The sequence below is a fragment of the Mustela lutreola genome, chromosome X, assembly GCF_030435805.1.
Source record: "Mustela lutreola isolate mMusLut2 chromosome X, mMusLut2.pri, whole genome shotgun sequence".
NCBI classification, from domain to species: domain Eukaryota; kingdom Metazoa; phylum Chordata; class Mammalia; order Carnivora; family Mustelidae; genus Mustela; species Mustela lutreola.
Window position 1 is genome coordinate 132592381 of NC_081308.1, and position 21543 is coordinate 132613923.

The 21543-nt window shown below is 36.7% G+C and overlaps 1 protein-coding gene across 2 annotated transcripts in view; it reads right to left on the reverse strand.

The window, feature by feature from the left end:
- Positions 1 to 8166: 8166 nt before the first annotated feature.
- CLIC2 (chloride intracellular channel 2) overlaps positions 8167 to 21543 on the reverse strand; it is a 37450-nt gene continuing 24073 nt past the window's right edge. For both annotated transcript variants that reach the window (XM_059157481.1, XM_059157482.1), the window contains exons 3-6: positions 21308 to 21433; positions 10334 to 10440; positions 9673 to 9854; positions 8167 to 8729 (exon numbers count right to left, since the gene is read on the reverse strand). In XM_059157481.1, coding sequence (XP_059013464.1) covers positions 8568 to 8729; positions 9673 to 9854; positions 10334 to 10440; positions 21308 to 21433 — 577 coding nt within the window. In that variant the 3' untranslated portion in view covers positions 8167 to 8567. The remainder of the gene's footprint in view (positions 8730 to 9672; positions 9855 to 10333; positions 10441 to 21307; positions 21434 to 21543) is intronic.

The window sequence follows — 21543 nt, forward strand, 5'->3', positions numbered from 1 at the left end:
CAAGTCTTCTATTTTCTTCTTGATCTTCTGTAGAGTGGGCTAGCTATTATTGGCAGTGGGATGTAAAGTCTTCAACTATCATTGTAGAAATATTTCTTGCTTTAATTCATCAGTTTTTGCCCCATGTATTTTGGAGTTTGGTTGTTGGATGCTTGTATATTTGTAATCACTATACTTCATAATGGATTGGCACTTTTATCATTATGAAATATTCCTGTTTATCTCCAGTACCCCTTTTTTTTCTTTGGAAGTCTATTTTGTGTGATGCTAACATAGACACTTCAGCTTTTTTGTAGTTGCTGTTTGCATGATATATCTTTTGCCGTATTTTTTTTACTTTCAATCAGTTTGTATTGTGCAATACTAAACATTTCTACTGTATATATAGTTGTATCATTTTTAAAAACCCACTATCACAATCTTTGTTTTTTTATTAGATTTTGTTATTGTAATCAGTGAAATACTTGGATTTGCATATGTCATTTAATTTAATTTTTCCTTTTCTATATATTTTATGGGATTTTTTATTCCTCTATTCCTCATGTCTGCTCATGTCTTCTGCCCATCTTTAAACTGGATTATTTGTTTTTTTGGGTGTTCAGCTTTATAAGTTCTTTATTTTGGATACTAACTTTATCAGAGATGTCATTTGCATTTATCTTTTCCCATTCCAAATCCTGCCTTTTAGTTTTGTTGATTGTTTTATTTGCCATGTAGAAGCTTTTTTATCTTGATATACTCCCAATAGTTCATTTTTGCTTTTGTTTTCCTTGCCTCAGGAAACATATCTAGAAAGAAGTTGCTATGGTTGTTGTCAAAGAGGTTACTGCCTGTGTTCTCTGTTAAGATTTTGATGGATTCCTGCCTCCATTTAGGCCTTTAATCCATTTTAACTTATTTTTATCTACGGTATAAGAAAGTAGTCTAGTTTCATTCTTTTGCATGTTTCTTTTTTTTTCCCTCTGAAGTATTTTTATTTTTTTATTGTGTTATGTTAGTTACCATACAGTACATTATTAGTTTTTGATGTAGTGTTCCACGTTTTATCTTGTGCATGTTTCTATCCAGTTTTCCTAACACCATTTGTTGAAGAGACTGTCTTTTCTCACTGGATACTCTTTCCTGCTCTGTTGAAGATTGACCATAGAGTTGGGGGTTCATTTCTGGGTTTTCTATTCTATTCTATTGATCTATGTGGCTACTTTTGTGCTAGTACCATAATGTTTTGATCACTAAAGCTTTGCAATATAACTTAAAGTCCAGAATTGGGATGCCTCCAGCTTTTCTTTTCTTTTTCAAGGTTGATTTGGCTATGTGAGGTCTTTGGAGATTCTGTCAGAATGGCTGAAATTCAAAACACAAGAAGTAAGAAGTGTTGGCAAGAATGTGGAGAAAAAGAAACTCTTGTGCATTGTTGGTGGGAATGCAAAGTGGTATAGCTGCTATGAAAAACATTGTGGAGGTTTCTCAAAAAAAATAAAAACAGAACTACAATATGATCTGGTAATTTGCTACTGGATACTTACCCAAAGAAAATGAACAGTAATTTGAAAGATATATGCACCCTTATGTTTATTGCAACATTTACAACAGCCAAGATATGGAAATGACCTAAGTGTCCATTGATAGAGGAATGGATAAAGAAGATGTGATGTGTGTATATGTATGTGTATGTTTATGTATATATAATGGAAATTACTCAGCCATAATAAAGGACGAGATCTTGCCATTTACAATGACATGGATGGAGCTGCAGAGTATAATCCTAGTGAAATCAGTCAGAGGAAGACAAATACCATATGATTCCACTCATGTGTGAAATTTAAGAAACAAAACAAAGAAAAGAGAGACAAACAAAAACTCAGTCTCAACTACAGAGAACAAACTGCCAGAGGGGAGGTGGGTGGGGGGATGGGTGAAACAGGTGAAGGGAATTAAGAGTACACTTATATTGGCAAGCGCTGTGTAAGATATACAATTTTTTAAAAAGATTTTATTTATTTATTTATTTATTTATTTGACATAGATCACAAGTAGGCAGAGAGGCAGACAGAGAGAGAGGGGGAAGCAGGCTCCCTGCTGAGCAGAGAGCCCAATGTGGGGCTCGATACCAGGACCCTGAGATCATGACCTGAGTGGAAGGCAGAGGCTTTAACCCACTGAGCCACCCGAGCACCCCAATATATACAATTTTTGAATCATTATATTGTAACCTGAAGCTCATATAACACTGTATGTTAGTTATACTGGAATTAAAATAAAAACTAAAGGGTGCCTGGGTGGCTCAGTTGGTAGGGCAACTGCCTTCGGCTCAGCTCATGATCCCTGAGTTCCAGGATCAATTCCCACATCGGGCTCCCAGCTCCTCGGGGAGTCTGCTTCTCCCGCTGACCCTCTCCTTCTCACGCTCTCTCTTTTTCACTTTCTCTCAAATAAATAAATAAAATCTTTAAAAAAATAAAATAAAAACTAAGGAAACAACATTGGTACATCACTAATAACTATACTCCATACTCTATTCAAATTTCACTAATTTTCCTTAATTTCCTTTTCCTTTTCCAGTATCCCCTCTAGGATACCACATTACATTTTGTCATCGTGTTTCCTTAGCCTCCTCTAGTCTGTGACTGTTTCTCTAAGTTTCTTGGTTTTTGATAACATAGAGACCCTTGAGGAGTCCTGGTCAGGGATGTAGTAGATTCCCATTTGGGATTTGTTATAGGGGTCTACTCCTAACTAGTAGAAGCATGTTTTTCATGCTTCTACTAGTTAGGAGTAGACCCCTATAATGTGAATATTTGCTTGCTTAACTTTGTCTAAGTTAAGATCCCTTAACTTACCATAGTTTTTAAAATTTCTCTTTTCTTGGGGTACCTGGGTGGCTCAGTCAATAAGCGTGCATTTGCCTTTGGCTCAGGTCATGATCCCAGGGTCCTGGAATCAAACCCTGTGTCAGGCTCCTTGCTCAGCGGGGAGTCTGCTTTTCCCTCTGCCCCTCTTGCTCAAGCTTCCTCTCTCACTCACTCTCTTTCTCTCAAATAAATAATAAAAATAAAATCTTTTAAAAATAAAAAAATAAAATTCTGTTTCGCTTTACTGTTCAGCTTGGGTGTGATTACCCCCATCTTCCAGATCACTGAACTGTTCCTCTGCATCTTGTAACGTACTGTTGATTACCTCTAGCGTATTTTTCATTCAGGTTACTGAATTCTTCAACTCTGATTGGGTCTTTCTTATATTTTCTGGTTCTTTGTTGATATTTTCACTGAGGTCATCCACTCTTCTCTCCAGTCCTGTGAGCATCTTTATGACCATTACTTTGAACTCTATTAGGTAGATTTGATACTGCCATTTCATTAAGTTCTTTTCCTCAGGTTTTGTCTTGTTCTTTCATTTGGAGCCTACTCCTTTGTCTCCTCATTTTGCCTGACTTTCTGTGTTTATTTCTATGAATTGGTCAGAACAATGACATTTCCTAAATTTGAAGGAAAGGTTTTATGTATGGCCATCCCCTGTGTAAGCTGTGTGTGCCTCGTAAATCTGGATGGCTATCTGGAGCTTTGGCTGGCATGGGCTGGGGATACTGGGGTTGCTGTGGTGGGATGGCCAGAGCTGAAGTGGGTACAAGCTAGGGTGTCTCAGGGTGCTTAGCATAAGGGGCACTCTGATGGGCATGAGATGGGTGTTCCCTGGGTGCTCTGTGCAGGGAATGTCAAGTGTGTGGTTAGAGTGGAAAGTGAGCTGGAATGCCCCAGAATGCTGTGTACCAGGAGTGCCCTTAGCAAGTCATCTGGAGCCAAAGTGCTGTGGGCCTGGAGTGTTCCAGGGTGCTTTGTGTCTGTGTTGCCTTGGTGAAATGGCTAGGCCTGTGAGTGAGTAGTGACCCAGGGTGTTCTGGTGTGTGCTGTGCTGGAGTTGCTTTTGTGGATGGTTGGGGCTGGTGTGGGCTAGGGTCTGGGGCTCACTGAGGCAGCAGGCCAGTTAGGGTGCCCAGTCTGTGCACTGGCCTGTGCTTTAAAGGTGGAAGGGAATGTAAACTGTGGAGCTGACCAACACCTCTAACTCAGAGGAAGTTCCAACAGCTCCCTCACCATTTGCTGGTTCCTTTATAGTCTAGTTGCCCTTTTAAACCATGGCTTTTAAAAATTTTTTCCCACAGTGGAGAAATCTGCTCCTGGTCCCTCAATACTATCTCTCCCTGCTGCAGTTCACAGTCTCAGGGCAGGGGGCAGTTTCCCTTTGTTACTGTGTCTCCATCTCTTGCTGTTCTCTGTGTGGTCTCTATCTTTCGTTCTGCTGAAGCTATTCGGTCAGCTGTCAGTTTTTCATGAGGAGTTGCTCTATAAAATGCACCATTTGGTGTGTTCTGCAGAAGAGGTGAACTCAAGATGTTCTTATGTCATCATTTGGGACCAGAAGCTGTAGTTATGCTTCTTTGAAACTTTTAATTTTCATATAATTATACTTTTACCCATAACATAGCTTCCCCCAACAGTAATGTTTGCATAACTATTGTACTTATACATCTTTAAAATTGTTTATGGGCACAATGATACAGAATTTTTCAAGTTCTGGTTTGTTTAAAATTTTTTTCTTTTTCTGTAAACTCAATATTTGAAACTAGCTTCATTGGATATGAAATGTTTGGTTCTCACTTTTTTCTTTGAATTTCTTGAAAATGCTGCTGCATTGCCTTGCCTTATATGTTGCTTTTGGAAAGCCTGCTTCAGATTAATTGATTTGCCTTCATGAATTGTTTAATTGTTTTGCTTAGAGGTTTTGAGGATATATTTTACCTTTCATGTCTAATAATTTTACTAGGATATGTCTTGGAGTTAATTTTACTAGGATATGTCTTGGATATGTCTGGAGGTTTCCCAGAAACCTAGTGGGACTTTTCAATGTGTAGACTAAAGTTTTTCACTTTGGAAATTTTTCTTGGATTATAGGTTATTTTTCTGCCTTTTTCAATGCACCTTATTAAATGTTCTTGAGTCTATTTTCCCTTCACGAGCTTGTAATTTATCTTCACTTCTGAGATAATTTCTTCCATTTATTTTTTGGTTTGATCAATTTTCTCTTTGTTTTTTTCTTGATTTTTTGAAACCTGAATCCAGGTGATTTTTTTCATACCCCCATATATTTGTCTGCATGTTTTTAAATTCAGTTTGGAATGTTGTATTACAGGGTTTTTTTCTGTAAGGAGATGTCTATCAGTTGAGGTATGCTGGATCCTGTTTTCTGATTTTGGGGTGTAATAACTCTATGGATTTACTAAAAGTTACTTCTCACTTCTTTTTATGTCTTGTATCTCTTCCCTAGAAGCCATACTTCTTCCTTGTACTCTTTGTTCTGACCTACTGGCCTAACTTGAGTTAGACTTTTCTTTCTTCCAATGATTTTAGATTAAACCTAGACCCATGACTAACTTCCTTATTTCCTATAGTTTTTTTCAGCCTCTCCTTGCTCATTATAGAAGTTTGTGATGCAGCATGAATATGACAGTACTTCCTGAAATTTGGTATTTTTTTCTTTTTTTAAAGTATAGTTATATTGATATTTGGGGATTTTTTCTGCTTTAAGTTATGCTTTCCATGTGGTTTAAGTGCCATTTAGAATTTGCTTTTGTTATTTGTATTGATTTTGGAGGAAATATTGAAAGACACAAATCAAGGCAGCCACCATTGTCTTCATCAACCTGGAAGTCTAATTAATCTTTTAAAAAGTTTTCCTAACTTAGAAAAACCAGATCCACCGTTCTCTACTTTGTTGACATCACAAGGTATCATTTTCCTTACCTGAATAGTTGAATACCTTCCCACCTTTGCTGATGACAAAACAGATCTTGCAGGTGGTCTTAGGTTATAACTTGCATAAAAGAAAACCTATCCTCAGACACTGGGTAGTATACGGTTACCTCTTTCTTTCTTATAAAAAGCAGTATTTGCTTCAGATTTTCATTTTAATTCCAGTTAACATAGAATGTAATATTAGTTTCATGTGGTACCATGTAGTGATTCAACACTTCATACAACACCCAAGTGCTCATCACAGCAAGTGCATTCCTAACCCTCCTTCATCCCCAACCCCCCACCCACCTCTCTTCTGGTGACCATCAGTGTGTTCTCTATAAGTAAGAGTCTGTTTCTTGGTTTGCCTCTCTCTCTCTTTCCCCCCTTTTGTTCCTTTGTTTTGTTTCTTAAATTCCGCATATGAGTGAAATCATATGGCATTTGTCTTTCTCTGACTGACTGGTTTTGCTTAGCAAAATACTCTCGAGCTCCATCCATGTCATTGCAAATGGCAAGATCTCATCTTTTCTGATAGCTGAGTAATATTCCATGATATATATATATATGTATATATATATATATATCAGTATATCATATATCATATATCCATGATATATATATATATATATATATATATATATATATATACTGATGAATGGATAAAGAAGATGTGATATATATATATATATATATATATATATTTTGCTTAGCAAAATACTCTCGAGCTCCATCCATGTCATTGCAAATGGCAAGATCTCATCTTTTCTGATAGCTGAGTAATATTCCATGATATATATATATATATATATATATATATCAGTATATCATATATCATATATCCATTATATATATATATATATATATATATATATATATATATATACTGATGAATGGATAAAGAAGATGTGATATATATATCACATCTTCTTTATCCATTCATCAGTATTTGGCTATTGTTTGGATACTAACCCTTTATCAGATGTGTCATTTGCAAATATCTTCTCCCATTCCGTAGGTTGCCTTTTAGTTTTGTTGATTGTTTCCTTTGCTGTGCAGAAGCTTTTTACTTTGATGAAGTTCAAATCATTTATTTTTGTTTTTGTTTTCCTCGCCTCAGGAGACATATCTAAAAGATATGAAAGAAGCTTTTGTGACTGATGTCCAAGAGGTTACTGCCTGTGTTCTCCTCTAGGATTTTAATGGTTACCTGTCTCACATCCACTTTGAATTTATTTTTGTATATGGTATAAGAAAGTGGTCCAGCTTCATTCTTCTGCATATTGCTGTTTTCCAACACCATTTGTTGAAGAAACTGCCTTTCCCATTGGATATTTTTTCCTTCTTTGTCAAAGATTAATTGACCATATAGTTGTGGTTTTATTTCCGGATTTTTTAATCTGTTCCATTGATCAATGGTGTCTTCCTTTTTTGAGGCTGAACTTTTGTTTCTCCTTTGAAGGACCAAGTTCGGCTTTTGTTTTCAGATTTGAGTGATTTTATTTTAACATGTAAATTTGAGTACATATAGTAATAGAAGATTTAAAATTCTATACAAATCTTTGACATTATTCTTTAAAGACAGTGTGCCTTATCGTTTTATGGACAGCAACAATACTTTTTGGCTAGTCAAATTTCTTAGTTTCCTTCTTATTTTTATGGACTAAAATGTCCAGTTTACTTCGAGACTTTACCATATATTTGTTTCTTTAAAAATCGTTATTATGGGGGCGCCTGGGTGGCTCAGTCCTTAAGCATCTGCCTTAGGCTCAGGTCATGATCCCAGGGTCCTGGGATCAAGCCCCACATTGGGCTTCCTGCTCAGCAGGAAGCCTGCTTCTCCCTCTCCCACTCCCCCTGCTTGTGTTCCCTTTCTCTCTATGTCTTTCTCTGTCAAATAAATAAATAACATTTAAAAAAAATAAATATCATTATTATGTTTTATTTAATGAATACTTGCTCATTTAACAATATAGCCTGGCCATAAAGATCATATTCTTATGTGTGACTATGAGGCAGTCATATTTCTAGGTATTTAATGCCACTCTAATACCAGTTGATCTTTTTTTTTTTTTTAAGATTTTATTTATTTATTTGACAGAGAGAGATCACAAGTAGTCAAAGAGGCAGGCAGGGAGAGGGAGAAGCAGGCTCCCCGCCCAGCGGAGAGCCTGATGCGGGGCTTGATCCCAGGACCCTGAGATCATGACCTGAGCGGAAGGCAGAGGCTCAACCCACTAAGCCACCCAGGCGCCCCACCAGTTGGTCTTAATCTCTTTTTAGAGCTGATGTTAAAAGTCATTCTTTTAGGATTTGCCTCTCTGATATACTTACTCTCTGACTTTTTATTCATACCAGAAATAAATTCACCCATGTATTAAACTAACAAAAATGTAAAATTGTTTTAATGATTTAAACAGAAGTGTTTCTAAGGAGCAGTTTAAGAATGTGGCTCTATTTATGTCATTTGTAACTTCAGCCATCTGTTGAGCTTACACATGATGCATTCTAATAATTCAATTAAATAGCAAAAGATCATGATACTTTCCATGTGATTTAAGATTGCAGTAGTTATGCCATGGGAATAAAGAAAATTAAGTGAATATATAAGGAACTTAAAAATACACAGTGAGAAGATAGTTTGGACTGACTAGATACAGAAAATACGGCATTCTTTTCATGAGAGTTGAGTAGAGGAAACAGTATTTTCCATATTCTTATTTTCAAAAACCTTTATAATATGATAAGTGAAAAGAGAGCCTTTCTACTAAAAAAGTCCTAACTTTTCTGTTTAGCCACACTTGCATAGGTATTTTCAATTTCTTTGTCTTCAGGACATGTGTGGATAAATTCTTCACGGGCATAGGCATTGTGAAGATAGCGCCAGACTCCTGAGAATTCTGCTGGAATGTCAAAGTCACGGTATTTCTTGGCTGCAACCTAGGGTTTTGGGGGAAAAAAAAAACAGTTGGTAGTAAAAGACATCAGTGACATGCCTAATGTGTAGAAACATATCTGAAAAGTCAGGATCATTAAGGACACGTTATCTACACAAAAAATAAGCTTAAAAATCTTGGACTTACTGCTTTAATGTTTCGTTTACAAAGGTAGACAAAGCTATGTGTGTGTAATCACATTTATATTTATGCTGTACTTAATTATTAGTATGTTTAGAAGAAAGCACAGAAAAAGAACACATATTTCTCCACTAGACTAAGACTTTGCTTAGGGTCCCAACTATGTCTTTTTATAAAATATTTTATTTATTTATTCCTCAGAGAGAGAGGAAGCACAGGCACAAGCATGGGGAGCGGCAGGCAGACAGAAAAGTGGGCTCCCTATTGAGCAAGGGGCCCGATGCAGGACTCCAGGACCCTGGAATCATGATCTGAGCCGAAGGCAGACGCTTCACTGACTGAACCACGCAGGCACCCTGGGTCCCAACTATGTCTTATCTCTTTATGTGTTCTGTTTGTCTGGCATAGGATCTGTGACAGAATAAGTTCTGTTTGATAAGAATTTATTAAATCAGTGATTAAATCATCATAAAATTAGTAGCTCACACTATTTATCATTTGCTATGATTCAGACACTGTTCTAAGCATTTTACATGCCTTAATTTAATTTTCTCAACAATTCCATGAAATGGGTAACATTACCCTTGTTTTATAGATAAGACAAGATAAGAAAACACCTTCTGATTTCAGAAGAAGCAAGAAGTTTTTATGGTTCCCAGAAAAGATCATTATGGATTTTTCCTCTGGGAAGAAAAAGGGTGACAAAACCATCATCTAACAATCTCACACTAAATAGTCACTGTGTTTCATGGGGGCAATTCCCAAACCCCTCCCCAAACCATTCAGCATGCCTTACAAAGGCTTACTTTAATAATGTTCAGTTTGGGTAACAAGCTGCAGTCAGCCAGTGTCAGCTGATCCCCGTCCAAGAACAATCTTCTGGAAACTGTGAGTTCCTCAGGACTGTCTGGATCAATTTCATCCAGAAGCGGAGTGTTTAAGTAGTCATCCAGACGTTTAAATTCTCTGAGCAGAGATTTTTCAAAATCTGGTGCAAAGAAGTCATAGGGTTACTAATGTTTTGTCTTCATGACTGAATACATTCTCAATATGCTTTTTTACACATTTAGACATCTTTACATACATGTTATTACTAAACACAGAAGAGTCAGAAGTGGAATCAGAGACTAATAGCTCTCATAACTCAGAAGATAGTAGACCTATTCAAGAATGTTTGTGGTAGATGTTATGGTTTCGGAAACCTTAAAAGTACACAGTCCTGCAGTTAGTTCACTCCTGGTATATCAATGCTCTAATTGAGCTAAGTTAGTAGTTGCCCTATTGAGTCTAGGGTTCTAAATTTAATAAAACTTCATGGAAAGGGATCTCAAAGGAGAGAAGAAAGAATCAGAGGAAAAGTGTATTCCCCAACAGATACTACATAGTCAGGAAAATCCTATTTTAGCTGAGTGAGACTGTGAGAGTCAGCAAATGTGTGAGAGAAACAGAAATTTAAAGGTATCTTACGCTTATTTGCTTCTTTTTGAGTATTCTTAATGTATGCAGAAAACTTGGCAAAGAGGTTACAGCCCACATCAAAGGACTCCTTGTTCTTGGGACTCAGGTGTGGATACCTTAAAAAGAAACATCAGTCTATGATTATTCACACATAACAAGTTAGGGACCAAGTATCCTGGCTTGCACTTTACTGAGGATGGAGGTTTTGGGAAATTGTGCTGGACATGGAAGGCCCTGGAATGTCTCATTGGAAATATATATTTCTCCCAATAACAGAATACTTAATTTCTTAAGTTCACTGGGAAGCCAGTTGTGGAGAATTCAAAGCTCATTAACTTGTAGAAACAATATTTTAAATGGCAGTTAGGTCCTCTGTACTTGCTCCTAAAAGCCTATTTGGCAGGAGATATGTTGGTAATACATTTTCAAAGATAAGTCATAGGAAAAACATGATTTTAAATTATTGTAACTTACATAAAAAATGAAGGAATATAGAGTATCCTCTAAAATGTTGTAATAATGTAATTCACCACATTAAGAAATTAAATACCATATGATCATGAATAGATGCAGAAAAAGAGTTCAATGAAAATCAATTCCTATTCACAAAAAACATTCCGTTAGCAACTAGAAATGGTCAGGACAAAAACTTAGTCATCTTCCTTGATTCCTCTCTTCTCTCCATATCCATATTTGATGTATTAGCAATTCTCGCCAGTTTACTTTTCAAATTCTTGCCAGCTTACTTACTTACTTATCAATTCTTGCCAGCTTACCCAGGGGAGGTGGGTGGGGGATGGGCTAGATGGGTGATGGGCATTTAGGAGGGCAATGGGTGAGCACTGGGTATTGTATGTAAGTGATGAACCACTGAATTCTACTACTGAAGCCATTACTGCACTGTATGTAAACTAAATAGAATTTAAATAAAAATCTGAAAAGAAAACACATAAACTCCCAAATGTACTCAGAATCTATCCACTTCTCACCACTTCCACTGCCCCGTGACTGATCCAAAGCTTCTTGACTACTCTCCCCACTCCCCTGCTTGTCCCCCACACTCTTCGACTATTTTCTACCTGCTGCCAAAGCAATCATGCTAAAAGGTAAGTTGTATCATGTCTCTTCCCTCCTTATTATCCTGCAGTGTGTCCATCTTATTCGGACTCAGACCCCGAGTCCTCTCAGTAACCCTAACCTTACTGCTCTGCTCTCCTTTCCTCCTACTCTTCCCCACTCACTTCACTTGGAACTTAGTTCCTTGGTGTTCTTCAAATAGGCCTGACAAGCTTCCACATCAAGTCGTTTTCACGTTGTCTGCCTTAAAAGGAGTGATTTCCCTCATACATGACCATGACCTGCTCCCCCTCTTCCTAAGTCAGGCCTTCCTCTGCCTACCCTATCTAACATTGCAACCCTTCCCCCTGTACTTAACACTTGCTATTTCCCTGCCTTGTTTTTTTTTTTTGTTTTTAGTATTTAGCATCATCTAAAGTAGTTTGTTTTGCTTTAAAGTAGTTTGTTTATTGTCTTCCCCAACTAGAACGTAAGGTCCACAAGGGCAGAGTGTTTTTGCTTGGTTTAACCACTGATGTGTCCCAAGTGCCTAGAATAATATCTGACACTTACTAAGTATTCAGTAAATATTTGTTGAATGATTAAACTAATTCATTAATTTCCTTAACTTGATAAAATGTATCCATCAAAAACTTTCATCAAGCACCCTATAAATGGAGAAATGTTAGAACTATTTCCCTTAAAATGAGTACAAGATAAGAATAATCACTATCATTACTACCCTTCAACATGGTGCTGAATGCACTAACAAATTAAACAAAAAACCATTCTAAATGGTGACTTTAGAACCATTTACATTATATTAAGGAACAAGTTAATTACATTAACTTGAAAACCATTTACATTAAATTAAGACACCTACAGCAGACCTGTACCCCTGGGGATAAAAATATATGTTTATAAAAAATAAAAACTTAAAAAAAAGATTCAAATTAAGACACCTACAATTGCTTTTATAGTAGATACTGTTTTTGAGGTTCTAACAAGTTGAGAAAGACAACATAAAGCACTCGTATAATAATTGGAAGAGAAGCAACAATATAATTATATACCTAGAAAACCCAGGAAAATATAGGAAAAATTACTAGAATTAATGAGATATTTTGGGAAGGTGGCTAATATAAGTCTAACATTAAAAAAAAAAAGTCTTCCATGCTAGCAATAACCAGGTAGAAATGGATATTAGTAGCATATTCCATTTACAATACTGATAAAAGTATAAAATATTTAGAAATAACTTAATAGAAAAGGTAGAGAGCCAGTATGAGAAAAGCAGAACAAGACAAAATCTTATCAAAGAACATAAGACTGGCACTTAGGTTGATAACCTAATGTAAATCAGTGGATGAATAGCTAAAGGAGTTGTAGTGCTTATATGCAACATATACTATAATATTCATTAAAAAACAGTCAAGTGATAGTTTACTGGAGGCACCTTGGTGGAGGGATTGAGGAGATATTGAATTGTAAAAACTTGCAACTAATAGATAAATAAGCACAGTATAGTAATTATAGTCAACAAGACGCTATTATAAACTTCAAAAGTTGCTAAGAGACAAAGTTTTAATTGTTCTCACCACAAAAAAGAAATGATAATAATAAATATTATGTAATGTGATCGAGATATTTATTAACACTACAGTGGTTATCATATTGCAATATATAAATATCAAATCAACCTGTTGTGTATCTTGAACTTACACAATGTAATAAAACAATTATATCTCAATAAAAATATAATAAGATGGTACCCAAACAAATACACAAATCATGTTCTCTGATGGGAATCATTTGTATCATAAAAATGAAATTTCTTCAAATAGTAATATAAATCCAGTGTAATTTCAATTAAAAGCCTAATCTTTTTTTTTAAATTGAGATAAAATTCACATAACATAAAACTACATGAGCTATTTTAAGATTTTTTTTTTTTAATTTACTTGACAGGCAGAGATCCCAAGTAGGCAGAGAGGCAGGCAGAGAGAGAGGGGGAAGCAGACTCCCCGCTGAGCAGAGAGCCCGATGCGGGGCTCAATCCCAGGACCCTGGGATCACGACCCGAGCCAAAGGCAGAGGCCTTAACCCACTGAGCCACCCAGGCGCCCTGAGCTATTTTAAAATGTACAATTTAGTGGCTTGTGCAACAATCACTCCTACCTCGCTCCTGTTAAGCAGGTACTCCCCATTTACTCCTCCTCTCAGCCCCTGGAACCACTAATCTTTCTGTGTCTATAAATTTGCTTATTCTGGGCATTTTATGTAAATGGAATCATATAATATGTGGCCTGTGTGTTTGGCTTCTTTCATTTAGTATTATGGTCAAGGTTCATTCATATTCTAGTATCTATCCTTACCTCATTCTTTTTTATGGCTGAATAATATTTCATTGTATGGATAGACCACATTTTCCTTATCCAATAATCAGTTGATGTACATTTGTGCTGTTTTCATCCTTTGATTAGTGCAAATAGTGCTGCTATGAACATTGCATATGTGTTTTTGTTTGAATACTTGTTTTCAGTTCTTTTGAGTGTGTACCTGATTTTGGAAGTGCTGGGTCATACGAGAATGCTATGGTGAAATTTCTACTAGCAATGTATGAGAATTCCAATTTCTCCACATCTTCATCAGCACTTGCTATTTTCTGTTTCCTTTATGAGAGCCATCTTGGTGGCTTTAAAGTATTATCTCATTGTGTTTTATTTTTCTCATTGTGGCTTTGATTTGCATTTCCCAATGTTTAATGATGTTAAACATCTTTCATGTGCTCATTAGTTGCATATGTTCTCTAGAGAAATGTCTACATAAGTCCCTTGTCCATTTTAAAATTAGGTTGTTTGCCTTTCTGTTGTTGAATTGAAAGAATTCTTTATATATTCTGGATACTAGACCTTTATCAAATACATGATTTGGAAATACTGTCTCCCATTTTGTGGGTTATCTTTTCACTCTTTTTGATAGTGTTCTTTGATGCCTGAAAGTTTTTAATTTGATGAATTCTAATTAATCTATTTTTTCTTGTGTTGCTTAAACATTTGGTGTCATATCTAAGATTCTATTGCCAAACACAAGTCCCTGAAGATTTACATATAAGTTTTCTTCTAAGAGTTCATAGTTTTAGCCCATACATATAGTTCTTTGATAGAATTTTAATTAATTTTTATTTATGGTGTGCGGTAAGGGTCTAACTTTATTCTCTTACATGGAATATCTAGTTGTCCCAGCACCATTTCTTGGAGAGACTATTCTTCCCTCATTCAATGGTTTTGGCATTCTTGAAAATCAATTGACCATAGATGTATGGGTTTATTTCTGGACTCTCAACTCTCCTCCATTCACTTATTCCTTTCTTATGCACTGTTTTGATTACTATAAACTTGTAGTAAGTTTTGAAATCAGGAAGTGTGAGTCCTCCTACTTTGTCTTTATCAAAACTAATTTGGCTATTTGTAGTCTCTTGCAATTCCATATGAATTTGAGCATTGCCTTTTTCATTTCTGCAAAAAAAAAGGAATTTTTATTGTGGTTGCACTGAATTAGTAGATCCCTTTGGAGAATATTTCTTTTTTTTTAAAGATTTTATTTATTTATTTGACAGAGAGAGATCACAAGTACGCAGAGAGGCAGGCAGAGAGAAAGGGGGAAGCAGGCTCCCTGCTGAGCAGAGAGCCCGATGTGGGGCTCGATCCCAGGACCCTGGGATCATGACCGGAGCCGAAGGCAGAGGCTTTAACCCACTGAGCCACCCAGGTGCCCCTGGAGAATATTTCTATCTATCTTAATATTAAGTCATCTATTCCCCAAGCATGGGATGTTTGAATGGGTTGAATTGTGTCACTCCAAAAAGATATGTTGAAGTCATAAACTTAAGTACTTTATTTTTTAAAAAATTATTTATTTATTTTGTGGGGGGAGGGCAAGAAAGAATCTTCAAGCAGACTCCCCACTGAGCAGAGAGCCTGATGCAGGGGTCAGTCTCACAAGCCATGAGATCATGACCTGAGCTGAAACCAAGAGTCAGATGCTCAACCAACTGAGCCAACCAAGCACCACAACTCAAGTACTTTCTAATGTAACCATATTTTGAAATAGGTCTATTACAGATGGAATTAGTTAAGATAATGCCATACTGGAGTAAGGCAGGTTCATTAATCCAAAATGATTGGTGTTCTTAAAAAAGAACATTTTTTGAAAAGACGGAAGTATGGAGAAAATGCCACGTGAAGATGGAAGTTTGGATTTACAGATCTACAAGTCAAGGAACATCAATGACTGCTGGAAAACTACTAGAAACTAGGCAAAGGCAAGAAAGGATCTTTTTCTTAAAGGTTTCAGAGAGAGCATGGCCCTGCTGATACTTTGACTTCATACTTTATACTTCTAGCTTTCAGAACTGTTAAGACAAATTTCTATTTTAAGCCACCCAATTTATCGCACTTGGTTATGGCAGCCCTAAGAAACTAATATAAATGTAAAATTTTTAGGTCTTCTTTAAATTATTTCAAAAATGATTTGTGTTTTTCAGCAGAGAACTCTTTCTCCTCCTTCCTTAAGTTTATTCTAAAGTATTCTGTTATTTTTGTTACTGTTAAAAATGGAATTTTTTTCTTAATTTACTTTTTTGGATTATTCATTGATAGTGTAAAGAAATACAACTGATTTTTGTATATTGACTATGTCCTTCAATTGCACTGAATTCACTTATTAGTTCTAGTAGTATTTTAGTGGATTTTAAAGGATTTTCTATATGAAAGATCATGCCATGTGTAAAAGAAATAGTTTTACTTCTTCCTTACCATTTTGGAATACTTTTTATTTATTTTTCTTTTGTAAATGCTCTGGTTAGCCCTTCCAATACAATGTTGAACAGAAATGTCAGAGAAAATTCCTCAATTTTTGTTTATGTGAAATGTCTTAATGTCTCTTTTCACTTTTGAATGATAGTTTAGCCCAATATGGTTGACTTTTATTCCTTCAACACTTTATTTTATTTTATTTTTTAAAGATTTATCTGATTATTTGAGAGAGAAAGAAAGAGGGCAAGAGGGAGAGCCAGAGAGAGAGAGAGACAGAAGGAAGTGAGGAGGGGCAGAGGGAGAGAGAGTCTTAAGCAAATTCCACACTGAGTGTGGAGCCTGACTTGGGGCTCAATCTCACTACCCTGAGATCAGGACCTGAGCCAAAACTGAGAGTCAGATACTTAACTGACTGTACCACCCAGCTGCTCCACCTTTCAGCACTTTAAATATGTCAGCTCAGTGCCTTCATCTGTTGATCTTATTGAGGATCCCTTCCACATGATGAGTCATTTTTCTCTTGCTGCTTTCAAGATTTGGCTTTGGCTTTAGAGAATTTGATTATAATGTATCCTGCTTTTGATCTCTTTGTGTTTATCTACTTGGAGTTCATTGAACTCCTTGGATGTATAGATAAATGCATTTAATTAAATTTGGGAAGTTTTCAGCTATTATTCTGTCAAACATTCTTCTGCCTCTCGATTCCTATTCTCTCTTTCTGGGATTCCCATTATGTGTATCTTGGTACATTTGATGGTATTCCACTGGTATGTGAGATTCTGCTCATTTTCTTCCTTTTCCCCTGACTGGATAATCTCAATTGACTTATGTTCAGTTTTGCATATTATTTCTTTTTTTTTTAAGATTTTATTTATTTATTTGACACAGAGAGAGAGAGATCACAAGTAGGCAGGGAGGCAGGCAGAGAGAAAGGGGGAAGCAGGCCCCCCGATGAGCAGAGAGCCTGATGCGGGGCTCGATCCCAGGACCCTGAGATCATGACCTGAGCTGAAGGCAGAGGCTTAGCCCACTGAGCCACCCAGGCGCCCTGCATATTATTTCTTTTATCTGTTTAAATCTGCTGTTGAAGTTCGGTAGTGAATTGTTTGTTTTAGTTATTGTACTTTTCAACTCCAGAATTTCTATTTGGTTCCTTTTAGTAATTTCTATCTTTTTATTGATATTCTCTCTATGTTGAGGTTGTGCTCTATACTTTTCTTTAGTTCTTTGTCTATGGTTTTCTTTAGCTTTCTGAACAGATTTTACGTAGGTGATATAAAATATTTGTATATTAAATCAAATATCTGGGCTTTCTCAGGGACATTTCTATTAATTTCTTTTTTTCCTGTGAATGGGCCATACTTTCTTGTTTCTTGACATGAATTGTATTTTATTTTTTTAAATTAACATATAATGTATTATCAGCCCCAGGGATACAGGTCTGTGAATCGCCAGGTTTACACACACTTCACAGCACTCGTCATAACAAATACCCTCCCCAGTGACCATAACCCCACCACCCTCTCCCTACCCCCCTCTTCCTGGTGACCCTCAGTTTGTTTTGTGAGATGAAGAGTCACTTATGGTTTGTCTCCCTCCCGATCCCATCTTGTTTCATTTATTCTTTTCCTACCCTGCAAACCACCCACATTGCATCTCCACTTCCTCATATCAGGCAGATCATATGATAATTGTCTTTCTCTGATTGACTTATTTTACTAAGCATAATACCCTCTAGTTCCATCCATGTCTTCGCAAATGGCATGAACTTTATTTTTTTCTTGAAAACTAGATACTTAAATATTATAATGTAGAAACTCTGAAAATCAGATTCTCTCATTCCCCAGGATTTGTTGTTGTTGCTTATTGCAGGTATCCTTTATTTGTTTAGTGAATTTTCTGAAGTGATTTAGTAAAGTCTATGTTCTTTGTTGTGTGTGGCCACTGAAATCTTTGTCCCATTATCTTTGGTTAGTTTTTGATTTAACAGAGATTTCATTAAACTCCCAGAACCAAAACAAACAAACAAATATAGAAAGAAAGGTCTTTCAGTGTTTGCAGTCTTGCTCTGAGTTGGGGCACTCCTTCAATGCTTATGTAAGCAGTTTACAGTTTAGCCTTCAATTTCTGCTTGCCTGGTGTCTCAAGTTTAGTCAGAAGTAAGAATTTAGGATCTTCTCAAGTCTTTTATGAGCATAGGTCTAAACCTGGACATGTGCATGGACTTCTAGAGTCCCTAGAATACATGAAAGTGTTTTGAAGCCTTTATTCCCGCAAGTATCCCCCAAACATCCCAGCCTGTTTCTTCCCAGGCTTTTCAGTTGTCTATTGCTTTCCCCAAGTACTATCCCTTGTCCCATGTAGCAAGGACTAATGCAACTGCCTTTAAATGCCTTCCATGAATGCCCCCAAGGAAACTGCCTCAGCCCCGGGAAAGCTGTAAAGTAGGTGAAAAGAGACAAACCCTTGACCTACTCTTTCAGGGTGCCACCAGGCCAAATCACACAACCATATTTATTTGAGAATAAATCCCATATCATGTCCTCTGCTACCAGAAACCTGCACCTACAATGTGGACTGCTATCTTTAAGGCTGTTAAAGACTGAGGAGTAGAAGATGATAAGATAACCTAAAATCCCATAAGGCTCTTTTACTAAAATTAAGCTTCTTTTCTGCATTAATATTCCCTTGGCTCTGGTAAATTTTGGGTTATATTCCAGAGTTCTGAAAAAGTTGATTCTGATATTTTCCCCCAAGCTATTCATTATTTTTATGGAGAGATGGAGTTTTGGAGTTCCTTACTCCACCATTTTCATTGATGTAGGTATCTAACAGGTTTTAAAAATTTAGATAAAGTTTGGGGCGCCTGGGTTGCTCAGTGGATTAAAGCCTCTGCCTTCGGCTCAGTTCATGATCCCAGTGTCCTGGGATCGAGTCCCGCATCGGGCTCTCTGTTCAGTGGGGAGCCTGCTTCCTCCTCTCTTTCTCTCTCTGCCTGCCTCTCTGCCTATTTGTGATCTCTGTCTGTCAAATAAATAAATAAAATCTTTAAAAAATTTAGATAAAGTTTATATGAAAGGGCTTCCATATCTAGCAATATGGCAGACAAAATAACCACTCTGGGGGGCTTTGTAAAAAGAAAGTATATTGGGAGCCTGGGTGGCTTAGTGGGTTAAGGTCTCTGCCTTTGGCTCAGGTCATGATCCCAGGGTCCTGGGATCGAGCCCTGCATCGAGCCCCACATCAGGCTCTCTGGTCAGCAGGGAGCCTGCTTCCCTCTCTCTCTCTGCCTGCCTCTCTGCCTACTTGTGATCTCTGTCTGTAAAATAAATTTTTTAAAAAGTATAATAAAAAAAGAAAAAAAGTATATTTTAACATTATTTGTAATGCCAAAACTTAGAAACAGTCTTTCATTTGTTTCCCTAACAATGGTAACTGTTACAAACAGGTGATTATTGTGTCCCTTTTATTGTTATCCTTTAAAAAAATGGTAGTTTTTATTCCAGTTATCCCATTCCTGCTCCACCATGATATATTGAGTGTGTCAAGGAGTCAGTGGAAAAAACTTGTCTTTGTATTTTTTTAGGCTTTTCACTCATTTTTAGTTTATTTTTGTGAATGGTATAAGAAAGTGGTCCAGTTTTATTCTTTTGCATGTGGCTGTCCAGTTTTCCCAACACCATTTGCTGAAGAGACTCTTTTTTTCCCACTGGGTATTCTTTCCTGCATTGTCAAAGATTAGCTGACCATAGAGTTGTGGGTTCATTTCTGGGCTCTCTCTTCAGTTCCATTGATCTATGTGTATTTTTTCTTTTCTGAATTTTCAAATTTCCTTTTTTAAAGGTTTTTATTTACATTATAGTTAGCTGACATATAGTTTAACATTGGTTTCAGGAGTAGAATTTAGTGATTCATCACTTATATAGAACACTCAGTGCTCATCACAACATTAACCTTCCTCAATACCCATCATTTTGTGTCTGTACCATACTGTCTTGATCTCTACAGGTTTGTAATGTAACTTGAAGTCTGAAATTGTGATGTCTCCAGAAACATACCTATAAATACAAAGTAAAAACTGCTGTTTGCCAAAGTGGGGGGATGGGCAAAATGAGTGAAGGGGAGTGGGAGATACAGGCTTCCAGTTATGGAATGAACAAAAGGCACAACATAAAGAATATAAAAAATACTCTAGGGGTGCCTGGGTGTCTCAGTTAGTTAAACATCCAACTCTTGGTTTCAGCTCACATCATGATTTCAGGGTTGGCAGACCCAGCCCTTGGTGGGGCTTCCTGCTCAGCAGGGAGTCTGCTTGGGATTCCCTTTCCTGTCCCTCTGGCTCTCCCCCTGCTTGCTTGCTCTCTCTCTCTCTCTCCAAAATAAATAAAATCTTTAAAAAATACTTTGATATTTTACATCTAACTTTTTAAAAAGATTTATTTATTTATTTGACAGACAGAGACAGCAGGAGAGGGAACACAAACAGGGGGAGTGGGAGAGGGAGAAGCAGGCTTCCCACCAAGCAGGGAGCCTGATACAGAGCTAGATTCCAGGACCCTGGGATCATGACCTGAGCTGAAGGCAGACACTTAATGACTGAGCCATCCAGGCACCCCTACATCTAACATTTTTATGTATTTGAAGTTCAAGGGGGAAGTTTATAAATGATAGACATTATACTTCCCAACCTATAGAGCTTAGAAATCAGACTGAATCAAAGGCTATTTCAAATTTGAAGATCTTGTGAGGGCTCTACAATAAAACAAGTCTAATTTCTATCAGTATAAATGTCCCCAAGCTTCATTATGGCTGAAATTCCCTGCCTTTCCCAGGTTTCCAAATCTATCCTTTGCCCTTTCCTAATATATTACCTACATCTAATAAGGTTTTAACAACTTTACATATATTAAATAAGTAATACTGTAAAAATTTTTATTATCATGTGTAGAGTAATCATGGGGATCTTAGTAAACATTTCTAGAAAAACAGCAAAAGAGAAGTCCAACAGTGAAAAAGAGTTAGATATCTAGAAGTAAGAATCCTCAATCTATAATATAGGGCAATAAAGTAGATTTTCTCAAAAACAGTAATATCATGTGAAATGCTGTACCTTGGAGGAGCCAGTGTCTGCTCTAGAAACTCCTCAATTTTAATGAAGTCTGTTTTCAACTCCTTGTTATACACCAGAAAGGGAGGATTGGTACCTGGGGCTAAGTCCTTCAGCTCTTCAGGCTTTCTGTGATTATTGAAAATAAGCAGAGTTAGGCCTCTAGATAAAGTACACATACGCAAACACAAACATTATATTGGTGTCTACTGATTTCAATCTCCAGAATGAAACATGTC